The 13,372-nt window shown below is 39.5% G+C and overlaps 1 protein-coding gene across 1 annotated transcript in view; it reads right to left on the bottom strand.

The window, feature by feature from the left end:
* Positions 1–13,372, bottom strand: part of LOC108795838 (probable cation-transporting ATPase 13A4) — a 62,686-nt gene that overhangs the window by 9,829 nt on the left and 39,485 nt on the right. The window contains exons 16-25 of the mRNA XM_018567158.1: positions 12,547–12,706; positions 11,869–11,986; positions 11,440–11,564; positions 7,920–8,086; positions 6,918–7,040; positions 6,677–6,756; positions 6,448–6,490; positions 5,111–5,220; positions 3,442–3,538; positions 3,254–3,326 (exon numbers count right to left, since the gene is read on the bottom strand). Coding sequence (XP_018422660.1) covers positions 3,254–3,326; positions 3,442–3,538; positions 5,111–5,220; positions 6,448–6,490; positions 6,677–6,756; positions 6,918–7,040; positions 7,920–8,086; positions 11,440–11,564; positions 11,869–11,986; positions 12,547–12,706 — 1,096 coding nt within the window. The remainder of the gene's footprint in view (positions 1–3,253; positions 3,327–3,441; positions 3,539–5,110; positions 5,221–6,447; positions 6,491–6,676; positions 6,757–6,917; positions 7,041–7,919; positions 8,087–11,439; positions 11,565–11,868; positions 11,987–12,546; positions 12,707–13,372) is intronic.

Genomic DNA, 13,372 nt, shown 5'->3' on the forward strand with positions numbered 1-13,372 from the left:
TAGTAAATCTATTGCTCGCCGGCGCGGGGGGGGGGGGGGAATCTAGGTAGCCAAGTAGCAGACTACATCTCCCATGAGTTATTGAGGAAGTGTGAGGAGGGTAGGAAGAGCTGAGGGTGGAGATGGGAAGAGCTACAGAGTTTTTTTTGTGCTGACTGCAGACACAGGGAATAGATACATTGCATGACAATTCCTCTGCTTTGAAGTCATCCTACCTGCTCCTAACACCAGAGTGGAAGAGCAGTGTGACTTTACACAGAGTTCCAGCACCGTCAAGGGAAGGAGGTGTGACAGCAGAGAGCTCTGCACTGACAGTGGGTGGGGTCAGTCCTTCAGTCTAAAGCTTCCCTACTCCACCAACTGCAGTGCATGCTGGGATGTCATCTCTTCCTGCTGCCTGCAATAGAACTACAAGGGGGAGGTTATTAGACCACAGGCTGGGCTGATAGACTGCACAGTGCCTAGTGGTCTAAAAGAAAGGAAATGAAGTAGACAGAGGGCAGGAAGCACAGACTTGTACCATAGATTTTTGGAAGACCATACTTCTATGCAGAAAGGTAAGCGCATATTTTTAATACTTCCAAAAGCTAGTTACAGTAGGCTGAATTTTTTTTCCTTGAGTTCTTCTATAAATCTTAAAAATGCATTCAAGTACCTTACCTATTAACAAAAATGTAGCTTATTTTTTATATCACTCGGCCCTGATGATGGACTACAATCTCACATTTAGTTTACTAATTTGTATTGAGATTGTAGTCCATCACAGACACAAACCTGGAGTGGTGGCTACTCTACAACACACACAGGTGCCATAGGGAACAAAAGTAGCCACCCTCCAAAAGTAAGGGCCGTGCCAGCACCAATTTCGAGATGATTTGAGGATCTACAGCCAAGTGATACACAAATAAGATACCTTTTTGTTAATAGTTAAGGTACTTTAATAGCTTTTTAAGATTTAACTCCTGCGTTTAGTGTCACTTAACTCTATACAAGGTTGAACAAGACCATAGCCACCAGACCTGTAGCCTGTCTGAAGCCATGTTCAGAATTCCCCAACATCTGTCTAGGAACATTCTGTTCTATGGAAACACACCTTCATCTATAACATAAGAATAATAAAATCTTTAATTTAGATGAATTTAAAAAATAAGTGGTATTTATTTCGAAGCCATATCACCCATTAAAAAAATTCATATTGGATAACTGATTTGAGAGTACATGTATACATTTACTATATTCTTTTGTAGAAGAGCTACAATGAAACTTTTATAATATCGGGTTATGTGCATTTGGATTACAAATCATCTCCTGCAGCTTAGGGCATGTTTCAAACGCAAAAATAACTTTAAAGTAAAAAATATGTAAGATGCCCATGCTAACCTCTTTTTAAAAATGTTTGTTCCTGGCTGTCTCTGGATTGTAATGTATCCTGTTCATAAACCTCCATTAAGCCAGAGCCTACTAACAGCTATTTTATCCAGCTGTAAAACTATCTAGGGATGGTTTATAGCAGGGGTGCCTATAAGGTTGATTGCGATCTACCAGTCGATCACATAGCGATCACTGGTAGATCGCAATGTCCTCTCCTCCCGCCGTGGGGCTTCTCTGGATTCCCGCTGGTCTCCCCATCTGTATGCAGCGGGGATCCAAGAAGAAGTGAAGGAACCCCTGCAGCCGGTGGCGCGCGGGGGGGGGGCGGAGGATGGAGCCGCTGTCACAGAACTAAGGCCGAGCAGTGAGGAGATAGATGCTCGGCCAGGATCTGACAGCCGGCGCCTCTCTCTCCTCACCGCTTGGCCTTAGTTCTGTGAGAGCGGCTCCGTCCTCCGCCTCCCCCCCCCCAGCTCCCTGATAATAATAATATTTCCCCGAAGTACATCTCCAGACGAAAAATTGTGGGTGCCCCTGGTTTATAGCAATAACACATCCTGGTCTGTTTTTTTTTTTAAACTACCAGGAGCAAGAGATATTCCTATTTCATAATTGGTATTTTAATGGATATATCCTGATAAAACATGGCTACACTAATGTATCAGGGAATTACAATTAAGTAGGTACCAAACATGCCTATGTTATAATGTGCAGCAGGCAAATTGATCTCATTGACTCTCCTAGGGAGAATATACATAAAATCTATATCTTGTTTAATGTCTATCAAATCATGATTTTATTCTGTGCAAGAATATGTTTTTTCATTGGTTATGTCATTGTGGTAAACACCCTCTTCAAGGACCGGAAAAGATGGCTGCATCTGCAGCTTGGTAGCTCTCATTTGACATTTATACTACTAAAGATACCGAAAGAGCCATTTATGATTGAGTGCTCATCTGATTGTCAGATTGGGCATATTCAGAAGTGATTTGGACTCTGCACAGGAAACAAACATCAGCCAAACTTTGTTAACTATCTTTCATTTTTAATCCTGTTTATTTTACTGTTGTTTTTGTCTATTTTGTAATATTCTTTTTCTCTAAATATTTTTTGCACAGTTTTTATACTTTTATTTAATTAAACTGATATTTAAAAATTGTTACACTGAATTTCTGGGTGTTCTAGGTAAGACATTTATGAATCTTTTCCTGTAACATATTTTAAACTCTGTAGATTCCTACCTGGGCATGAGTGTCACAGACATGTCTTAAAGTTCAAAATTGCTACAGCAGATGTTATAAACAATCCATGTTTCTGTTAAAACACATAGTGACTACTGTTTGTCTGTGTAAATGCCTAACTGCAGAGTTACCTGACCCCAGTGATCATCATTCCCAGTCTATTGGTGCCTATATTTCTTGTCCCATGAGCTGAAAAATCTCTGTACTGCATGAGGCTGGGAGTTTATTTATCATAGCAGGGTGACTATAGGGGCAGGGGGGCTGAGCCCAGAGTTGGCCTTTATGCCGTGCTTTTGGATGAGGGCGCGTGGAATCTTATTTAGTGCAGTGGCTAGTTAGTCTCTCTGGCTACTTAGTCTCTGAAAATCACAAAAGCAGGCCATTGTCTAAAATAGATTTTTTTTCTTGAACAAAGCTGCATAAAACATGTGTTCCCCAAAAACAAAAGGCAGACACAGGTAAGTATCATTTGACTTTTTAGCACTGGTATTTTTCCTTAAACATGACTAGAAAAGTGTTGCCAATAAAGTTATTTCCATCAACAACCATGTTCTATCTGTTCTCTTCTGTAGTACATAGTACATATATAGTACATATTTAAAATATGATGATATGTTATTAATTATGCCAATTGTACTCACTTGTAAGGAAAATGATAAACATAATAGCAAAGTCATGGACCAGAAACTGATTGTTTCCAAAGATATTTCGTTGCTAAAAAATACAGATCAAGAAATGTTAGCAATGGTACAATCTCTTATGCGCTCACTAGTTACAGAGTGACAATTTTTCCTCTATGTTTCATTGATAGCAAAAATGACTCTCTTACCCAGTAAAGCAGCAGTGTGTTGATATATTCAATTAATCCAAACATAGACATGTATTTAAACATGCAGAAAGATGTGACAAGTGCAGCTCGTCCTTCCCTATAAAAAAAAAAACGGTCATCAGTGCAATCATCAAATATTACAAATGAAGGTGCTTCTAAACATATAGCAAGTAGCTCACTAAAGATTGCTAAAACCAAATTCAGAATAGAGTTAGACAAAGGAATTTTCATGGTGGCAGTCTGATCAGATGCTACCAACAAGACGATCTTATTTGAGAAACAGGGTGCGCATAAGCTCCTCATAGATAGATATTTCAACAACCAAGTCGCTAAAAGAAATTGTCAGATGGTTTAAATCTCCAACATCTACTATGTCTTTGGGAGATTTAGACTTTAAAGTGCATTTCCAACCAAAACCTTTTTTTGGATTTCTCAAGCTTTTATCACTGTCTGTAGCTTCATTAGGGAGATTCCACTTCTCTTGTTGTCTCCTAGTAATAATATGATTAAAGCTGGTGGAAGTTCTAACCATTCCCCTTCTCTGCTAAAAATATGTTTTTTACAGCTGTTTTTGCCCCTTTTGGGGATCTCTCCTCACTTCCTGCCCTGGTGATATGTTGTCACTGGGTTAGAGAGTAAAGAGAAATCTTCCTAGCAGGGACAGAGAGCAGCAAAAAATGAGTGAGGGCTCTAACCCTTACCCACTGTATCCAAAACTTAAAACAGTTTCAGCTGGGCATAAACTTTAACTTCCACACTAAGGTGATGTCATTCTCATCTCAGTGAAGAATGTTCATGCTGTTATTTGACTGGAAAGAAGCCTAGTATAAAATAGTGTTGTGTAACCTTGCAATAACATCAGATGTGGGTTCTGGAAAAGGTAACTGATGAAACAAAAAGGTGATAATATCTTATTATATGGAATTTTTTTGTTTTTGTTTTTGTCAAACTGCATGTAGCAGAACACTAAAAGCAAGCTATAAGGGCAAATTGCTGAGGTCTAGGGCCTCTAGGGGATAGGGCCTGCAGGTGTCACTGAGCCGAAGTGACACCCAAAAAGGGGCGAACGGCCTGCCGCAGGCCGGCATTAATCCCCGCAAATGACAGCTGGGCGGAGCCAGCCAAGATCGGCTGGCTCCGCCCAGTTGTAATGACAGATCAGCATTCCCAAATGACCTGGGGACGCTGATCTGTCATTAAAAAATAACAACTGGGTGGAGCCAGCCATGACATCATGACTGGCTCCACCCAGTTGTTATTCATTGGCCGGGACCTGCTAGAAGACTCTAGCAGCTCCCGGCCAATAGGAAACAGTTGGGTGGAGCTAGATTTCACTACGGAGATACCGACCAGAATAGCCGAGCCGAATCCTGCTCGGTGGCATTTGGCTATTCACTCATTGCCGTTTGGCCCTTATGAGAAAAGGGGTGAACGGCAGGGAGTGAGCTGCCGGAACTTTTGCTCAGCCGATTCAGATGTCATGCCTGTTGGGAGCATGCCGAAGGCAGCCGATGTATGGCTGATTTCAACCAATGTTTGGCTAAAATCAGCCGGAGTGAATAGCCAAACGTTGTTCGGCTCACTTCACTTTGGCTGGGTTATTCACTCGGCTGCCTTTGGCAGCTTTGTGAATAACCCCCTATGTCTGGTTTGCAGAACACATACTTACTTCAACAGTTCAGAGACACACTTGATATTTGTGACATGTGAGTTAAAAGGTGCAGCCACAGATGCTTCTTGTACTGACAGAGAAATCCCAGCATTGGCCATCTTCAGAGCCTGTGAGAACATGTCATAATAAAATATTAATTTTTGGTGCATTGTAAACATAGGCTGCCTTTGTCTTAGAATATATAAGTAACAGATGCATACATCCAGACTTGTTAACAGAATGCTGATATCTATAAGACACCACTCTCTAATTTGTTTCTTTAAGGGTAGTAACCTGGGTACTAACCTGGGTAGTAACCTGAAAATGTTTTTCTGCATAAAAGCAAAATGTTACATTATATGTTTTTGATGAGATGCACAATGCAAGGACATATTTTGCCAGGAGGATAAAAAGTAATGGAAGTCAGGATGCAGTGTGATGGCTCATTGAACTATGCTATATGGCCATGCTACTTTTCAATTAAGGTTTCCAAATAATATTTAAATAAAATATAATTTTACTCATAAAAGCCTCCCCATACAAAAAAGTAATAGATGGAGGCTTAGGGCCTACTGTAGCTACTAATCACCTGGCATCTGAACCGCTAGTCTCAGGATATTTAGAGTGATATTTGGTGATACCACTTACTGTTCTCCTTAATGGAGGCTCTGACATGAGGAAGCAAAGCCTTGCTTCTACCAAAATGGCTGCCTCCACACAGAGTAATAGTACAAGGCATCGGAAGACAGTTTTGGGGGAAAGATCAGCTGCAAGAAGACCACAGGCAATGGAGATTACTAGTCCTTTGCCCTCTGTCTGCCTTTTAAGGCAAAACGTCTAGAGTTCAGTTCCTCTGTACGTTGTTAGGCATGCAAAGAGGACCTGAATGGTTAAGAAGGACAAGGTCTTTCCTGCCGCTGCTAATTATTTTGGTCCTGCTTTAGCGGGTGCAGACACAATTAAGGTGTTTTTTTTGAGGGTTGAGCATGGAATTAGGCCATTTATTGATGGACATATGTCTTTATTCAACCTCAAATACTGTGTAACTATGTAATTATTGCTGGAAATTCAAAGAATTTTATGTCAAAGTTTCTGTTGATGCCAGTAGTAAAAAAGCTGGAAAAAATATCTAATAAATGGTGGAACAGAACAGGAAGGTATATCAGATGATGATGGAGTGATAGATCCCGACAGCTGGCACCAAAACAAGGGGGCATATACTGTATATAAAAGGAGCAATAGTGATGGGTATTAAAGGCTGGCTGCAGGCTTTGCCTGAATAAGTCTGTAACCACCCATGATTCAATCATTATGAGAACATGAAAAGTACTCTATACAACTTCTAGTTGACTTACAGCACAGTCATTGGCTCCATCTCCACACATTCCCACATAATAACTGAAAAATATAATTGGTTTATTAATATTAGACTTTTATATTTTAAGAAAAAGGAAACTAGTACACTCATTTTTGATTCACATGTGGTATGTATTTTACGGTCAGGTTGCTGTGAATTTGGCTAGGTGTGAAGTTAAATTATGAAATATATATATTTTTTTGTACAAGTCTTATTCTGATACTTACTCAAGTTTTCGAAATTCATCTATAATTGCTGATTTCTGCCCAGGAGACATTCTTGCAAAAACTGTTCCATTCATCAAAATCTAGCAATAAGAAAAAGAAAAGTTGGGCTTTTTAAGCTTTAGCTTCCAGCGAAAAATGGGTTTTATGCTATGTAGTAAGCACATGTATGCATTATTAAATGTTTTGCAGTAGTGGACACATAAACATACATAACACATGTGGAAACATAACTTCAACTTACTTTTGGTAACAAATCTGGAAAATATGTTTCTAGATTTTCATAGGTTTTTCCACTCAATGAAAAATGGTAATCATTGCTCTGTTTTTTGGTATCCGGTATATTTTCAACATCGATACTGATATCCTGTTATTAAAGAACAATTCATATTATATTGATCCAGAAAAAATAAATAATTAAGACAATTGTTTCCTATTGTGATGCAGCTGGTTCACACCTATTTCGTTTTCAAATTATGTAACCTAATCAAAAATTTTGCATTTTTAACCACACAGCTATAGCCTAGGTTTACAAAATGATACCAACCAAGTAGTGATTGCCTTCTCAACTATTTTGTTTTTTTAGATATACATGGATGTATATTAATCTTTAAAAAAAATGTATTCCTCTTTACAACCTCTACAAGCATGTATGTTCATTACATTTGAACTGCTACACAATAGTTATGTTTTTGCTTCTTCATATGGAAAGGAATTCACACCTTGTGTGTCTTATATCTTATCTTAACAGTTGCTAACCCCTTGCCATCAGTTCTAATGACAGGAGGCAGGGATGGGCTCCCAATCATGCGATCACTGTGACAGCCAATCACAGTGATCATATGATTGACAGCTCATCCCTGATCATCAATAATGACCAGTCACTGTGCTCATTCACTGTGCTGTCAGTGTGCACTTCCAGCACAGACCAGTGGACACGTACAGTATGCAGTGGCCGAACTTCAAAGCCCACCATTTTGCCACCGCATATATGTGTGAGCTGGTTGGGGCGTGGTTAAGCAGTTAGACAGAGTCATTTTGGTAGCTAATCTGCCTTCCTTGAGCCCTCATACTCTGAATTAGTCCTCATCCATTCCTGGCTTTAACTTTTCTAACAGGATAACCCAAACAGGAACTAATCTAGCTGTAATGTATATAAACAGAACAGATGTAATGAAGACGTAAATATCATAGGACCCAAAATTGAAGAGGAAATTCAGATTATTCATTCAAAACATTTTAAGACCTGAATGGCTTTATTTTGTCCAGTCTGTGGGTATTCCAGAAGTTTCCAGGTGACAGATGCTAAAGAACAGCCTTCAGGTTTACACGCTTCTACTAGAATCACTTGACTGTCCTCAGGAATCATGGCACAGTTTTTGGCAACCGTAGTTGCTGTTTGTATGTTGTCACCTGAATGAAAATTATATAGTCACCAAACATAAAAATGCATATCTTCATATGAATTGCTCATTATGTTAGAGATGTGCTATATGTTACTACAGTATATGGAATATATCCCCAGTTAGACATATTAGTAGGCAATGCCCCAAGGTAACGTGTATAAATATTCAGTAATATGAGTTCCTATGCATAAATAAAACAATTCACCAGGTTTGCTGTGCTGTAAGAATGTTAAATAGCATTGCAGAAGTGATCTAAAAATGTGCACTAGACATGTGTGATGGCAAAAAAATCATTACATTTCAGATTTTTCTTTATTTTGTTTTCAGGATTCCGGGTCCAAAAGTAAATTAGTTTCATTATCCGGATTCGTCCGAATCCGAAATCTTAATTAATTTCGGATGTGTTAGAGAATTTCCAACAAATGTTTGTTGCAGGACATGAAAAAATTTTTACAAAAATTTAATTTTTCGTTTTAACTTTTAACAGCCAACAGAAACAGTTCATTCAGAATGATATTCGTAAAAGATTTGGATACGTTCAAATTTGTTATTTTTTTCATTTGGAAATTCGGATGCCTACGAATTTGTCAATTCAGAACAAAATGAATCGCACATGTCTAATGCCCACCAGTGTAGGTTCCTAGTTCTCAGACTCTACTATCTAACTGATAAATTAGTCACAGAGTTGTAGGCAAGTTAACTTGAACTGCTAAATTTGGCCTGGGCATTTAAGTCTCCATGACCTCTGTTCATGAAAGATTGCACATGATATTCTACTTCTTCATAAAGGAAATGCTACTTTGATTTCTTTATTAACCAACTTGTAGAGGAGGCAGGGCTTTGTTGTATGTGCAACAAAACTCTGACATAGCAGAGGTAAGACCACCTTCTCTAGTCCCTGTTACCAGTTATACATGAAGTGGATTGGGTTAGTGCATGACCAAGGCGCCGCACCCCTTGTTGAAATTAGAAAATGTGTACTTATAATTTGGATCTTATGAGGCGTCACCACACTTTAGTTTAAGCAAAAAACAACAATTTATTTATTCAATCGTGTAAAATCAACATCATGTGATTCAAAACATTCACAGTACATTGTGGTTTTACAATACCTCTATCAGCCACATACTGTATCTACTTACAGTATATCATGTGTTTTTAAATTCACTATTATAGAATTCCTCCATTCCTGAAAAAGTAGATAGGCCGACAGCTGGCTTCAGAAAGCTGGGCGGAGCCAGCCGTCATCTCACTGGTTCAGGTTCCCTGGTTACCAGGTAACCAGAGACACTGATCTATCATTACACTGAGAACCCGTCTGAGCTGCTGTAAAATCACAGCAGCTTCGACAGGTTCTGTGTGTAATGACAGAAGGCGTCCCTGGCAGGTAACCAGGGACGCCTTCTGTCATTACACTGCGGCTCCTCAGTACACTGAGAACCGGCGGAGCTGCTGTAAATTCACAGCCGCTCTGACGAGATATCAGTGTGTAATAACACATGGGCATCCCTGGTTACCAAGTAACCAAGGATGCCCATGTGTCATTAAGACTAGAGCTAAGGAGAGCCGACAGTGATATGTCTGCTTTCATATACTCGCTGGCTCTGACAAGCTCTAATTCTAAAGAAAGCTGGTCCCGGCCAATAGAAAACAGTTGGGTGGAGCTAGCTGTCACTGCTAGCTCCGCCCAATCGTTTTCTATTTTTCTATTTTCTACTTTTTAACTGTTTTTCTATTCTGCTCGGTGCCACAGAGATACGGAGCAGAATAGCCGAGCCGAATGCCGCTCAGTGGCATTCGGCTATTCACTCACTGCTTTTCGGCATCTATGAGAATAGGCCGAACAGCATCGAGTAGCCTGCCGGAGGTTCGGCTCAGCCGATCCAGATGTTGGATCGGCTGAGTCGAACTCCTTCTGCACTTTGGGTCGGCCGAACATGCTCAGCATGTTTGGCCGACCCGAAGCCACCCGATGTACGGAAATCAGCCGTACAAGCCTGAAGTGAATAGCCGAACAGTGTTCGGCTCCTTTCACTTCGGGTCGGTTGTTCACTTGGCTGCCTACGGCAGCTTTGTGGATAGACCCCATTGTGAAACCACAATGTACTGTGATTTTTTAAATCATGTGATGTTGATTTTATGAGATTGAACAAATAAATTGTTATTTTTTTTAAACATAAACCAAAATTATCTATGTGCATTGCTGCTTCGAAGCCCCAGTTTATATGTACAACTTTTCTAGTCCCTGCTACCAAACAGAACTAACTGCCTCAAATGCAGAAAATTACAGCCAAAAGAACAATTAGTTATATTCATAACAAAAGAAATGTAATCACATTCAGTCTCTGGGCCTCAAGTTAAAGTAGAACTCTAGCCATCCAAAAAAATGAATAGTTCATTAAAAGATAAAATAAAAAAACAGCTTTTGTTGCAATACTCACATTCAATCTGAAGCTGTACCCTATGGTACTTCTTTCACACCACAATATGTCCTGTTTTTCAGGCTGAATGATGACCAGTACCATTTAATTCACTTCCTCTGAGTCCAGGCTGTCACGTTCCCACCCCCAGCCTGTGGCTGGAAAGTAATAAAGAAGCTGCACAGCTAATCTGTCTGTCACTCTGGTTTTTTCCCCTGTTAGCACTTTGCTCCTTATCAGCACAGGAATTAATTGGCTCCTTGTGCTGTTTCTTCCTCTCCCACTCTGAGCTCTGCAGTACAAGAACTGCAAGGGACTGATAGCAGGTCACATTCAGGCACTTACAATGTTCGCAATTAAAAAAATGCATTTATTGATGATTTCATAAATACAGAACTGCATTAATTTGTCTTTCATATTTGCCTAGAGTTCATATTTAGGCCCCATTTACACCAGATCTGTTGGCATCTGTTTTCAAGCAGATGCTAACGCAACAACATCTGAAAATGAATGGTCGACAATGGGAGCAGTTCACACCAGTGAGCTGCATTACTTTGCCCTCCACTGAAAAAAAAGTAAAGCCGGCTCCACTGTTTTTCAATGCAATGGACTGGTGTGAAGTGCTAATGCGTGTCAACGCAAGGCAGAACCTATACATTATATAGCTTAATGTAAAAATCAAACCCAAAAAAGCAAACAAAATCCCCCAAAAGCGCAATGGAATGAATGTCAACGGACTATACAAATGTCACGTTAACATACTTCCATTGACTCGCGTTTTCGGTTTCAGATTCCGGTGTGAATGTACCCTAAAACACAACTGAACTATATCAAAGTACAATAAAGGTGTAAAAGCTACACCAGCATGATCCCGCCTTCATTTACGTTGCCAATACTTATTTTGCAATATAATGTGCGCTTATCTAATGGAAGTTCCCACCTGTAATCATTACAGTTCTGATATTGGCTGTATTGAGCTCCTCGAGGATTGGTTGGGTCTCTGGTTTCAGACGATTTTCTAATATCAGCAACCCAAGAAACTCCATGTCACATTCCACATCTTCCCTAATAAATGAATAGATTTTATAAGAGATTTGGAGATTAGTTTTTTTGTAGAAATTAATTAATACTGTATAATTTCCAGTGTGACTTTAAACAAAGGAACACTACAACATAACTGCTAACAATTACCCATAAGTATACTCATTTATATTAACATTTTCAAAAGAAAATCCCATTTCTCACTGCTACATGAGAATATAATTTGAATGCCTGGAATATTCTTAAATTCTCTTAGCAAAAATACATTTTTGTCTGCACAGAGTTCTTCTTTACCAAAATTGTAAGCTGGATTTGGGGATTAACTTACCTTTCAGTACTTTCTAAATCATCTTTATTTGCATTTCTAAGAATTTTGTGTGCTACTCCAATGACTCTTAACCCTTGAAATGTGTATATCTCCAGTTCATGTGAAAAATCTTCTGGAACTGTCAAGAAAATCATAATTGTGACGCCAATTGTAGCAAAAGCAAAAAGTCTAAAGTTCATTAAACCATTTCAAAATTTAATTTTATAATATACTGTAATCATTGATTGTAGTCCAGCACGGGAGCAATCTTGGAGCGGTGACTACTATACAACACACACAGGGACCATGGGGAACAAAAGTAGCCACCCTCTGACAGGAAGGACAGTGTCAGCATGAATTCAGAGATGAGTGATGCACAAAGAGGTTTTATTAATAGTTAAGGTACTTCAATGCATTTTAAAGATTTAATACCCGACTTTAGTGTCACTTTCAGTGTATGAAAAATGTTAATACTTAGTTTTCCATTCTCTCGTTACATACATTTGTACACAGAGCATGACATGATGTTGTCCTAATTAAATTAGGTAGTCTAGTAAAGTCACTCACATGGAGCTCATAATAACTACAAGATTCCCTCAGCATTGTCCTGGCAGGATAAACTACAACCCTCCAAAGGTGAGTGTCTGGGGTAGGGAAAAATGTTCATGATAACATTTAAAGTGACCCCATAAAAGCTACCTGTTTCTGGCCTGCAAAAACTGGCCACCATCTCTGGAGCTCCCTTCATGTAAACAGTTAATTCACCATCACCTCCTATGACCTCAGTTATGACAGACATACGTTGCATGGCTGAAGAGAACGGGTATTGGAACAAAACATTCACTCCAAGCACTGTGTCCTAGGAGGAATTAAATAACATACATTATTTTCATAAGTCCTTACTTTCAACAATCGATATGTGATCTATTATGAAGTACATATATGGTACATCATACAACAACAAAAGAGAAACCAAATTATGGATGTGATAAAATACCTAGTAATTATTAAGGTATGAAGACTTTTTTAAATGAATATTCATCATCCCATACTATTTTTGTAAAAATGATATAAAACACTGAAAAAACCCTGATCTTGTTTCTTAAAGAACAGAGGGATAGTTTGGCTCCCTGGTGTACAACAGGCATCCCCACCAGCTCTCCAAGCCCACATGCTGGGCACCAGAGGACAGCAAAGCAGCCGCTGGGTGCCAGGTGCTGAAATGCTCTGTTTTCCCGTACCTGGCACTGAAATAAAGACTGTACTGTCAGACTGAGAGACCTTTGCCTGACAGTACATATAAAGTCTTGGCCTCATTTAGGAAAGAGAGAGAGAGAAAGAGTAACATGGGAGAATGTGATCAGGTAAGTAACCTTCCTGCTGGGAGTTTAAATTTCATTGCCACTGGCCACCAATGCAGGAGGGGTTAAATAGCAACTGATCACCAGTGCCAGGGGGTAACAGCACTGCCACTGACCACCAATATGGGGGGGGGGGGGGAAATCTTGGGCTTTTTTGAAAAAAA

The sequence above is a fragment of the Nanorana parkeri genome, unplaced genomic scaffold (assembly GCF_000935625.1).
Source record: "Nanorana parkeri isolate BGI_ZX_2015 unplaced genomic scaffold, ASM93562v1 scaffold29, whole genome shotgun sequence".
Lineage (NCBI taxonomy): Eukaryota > Metazoa > Chordata > Amphibia > Anura > Dicroglossidae > Nanorana > Nanorana parkeri.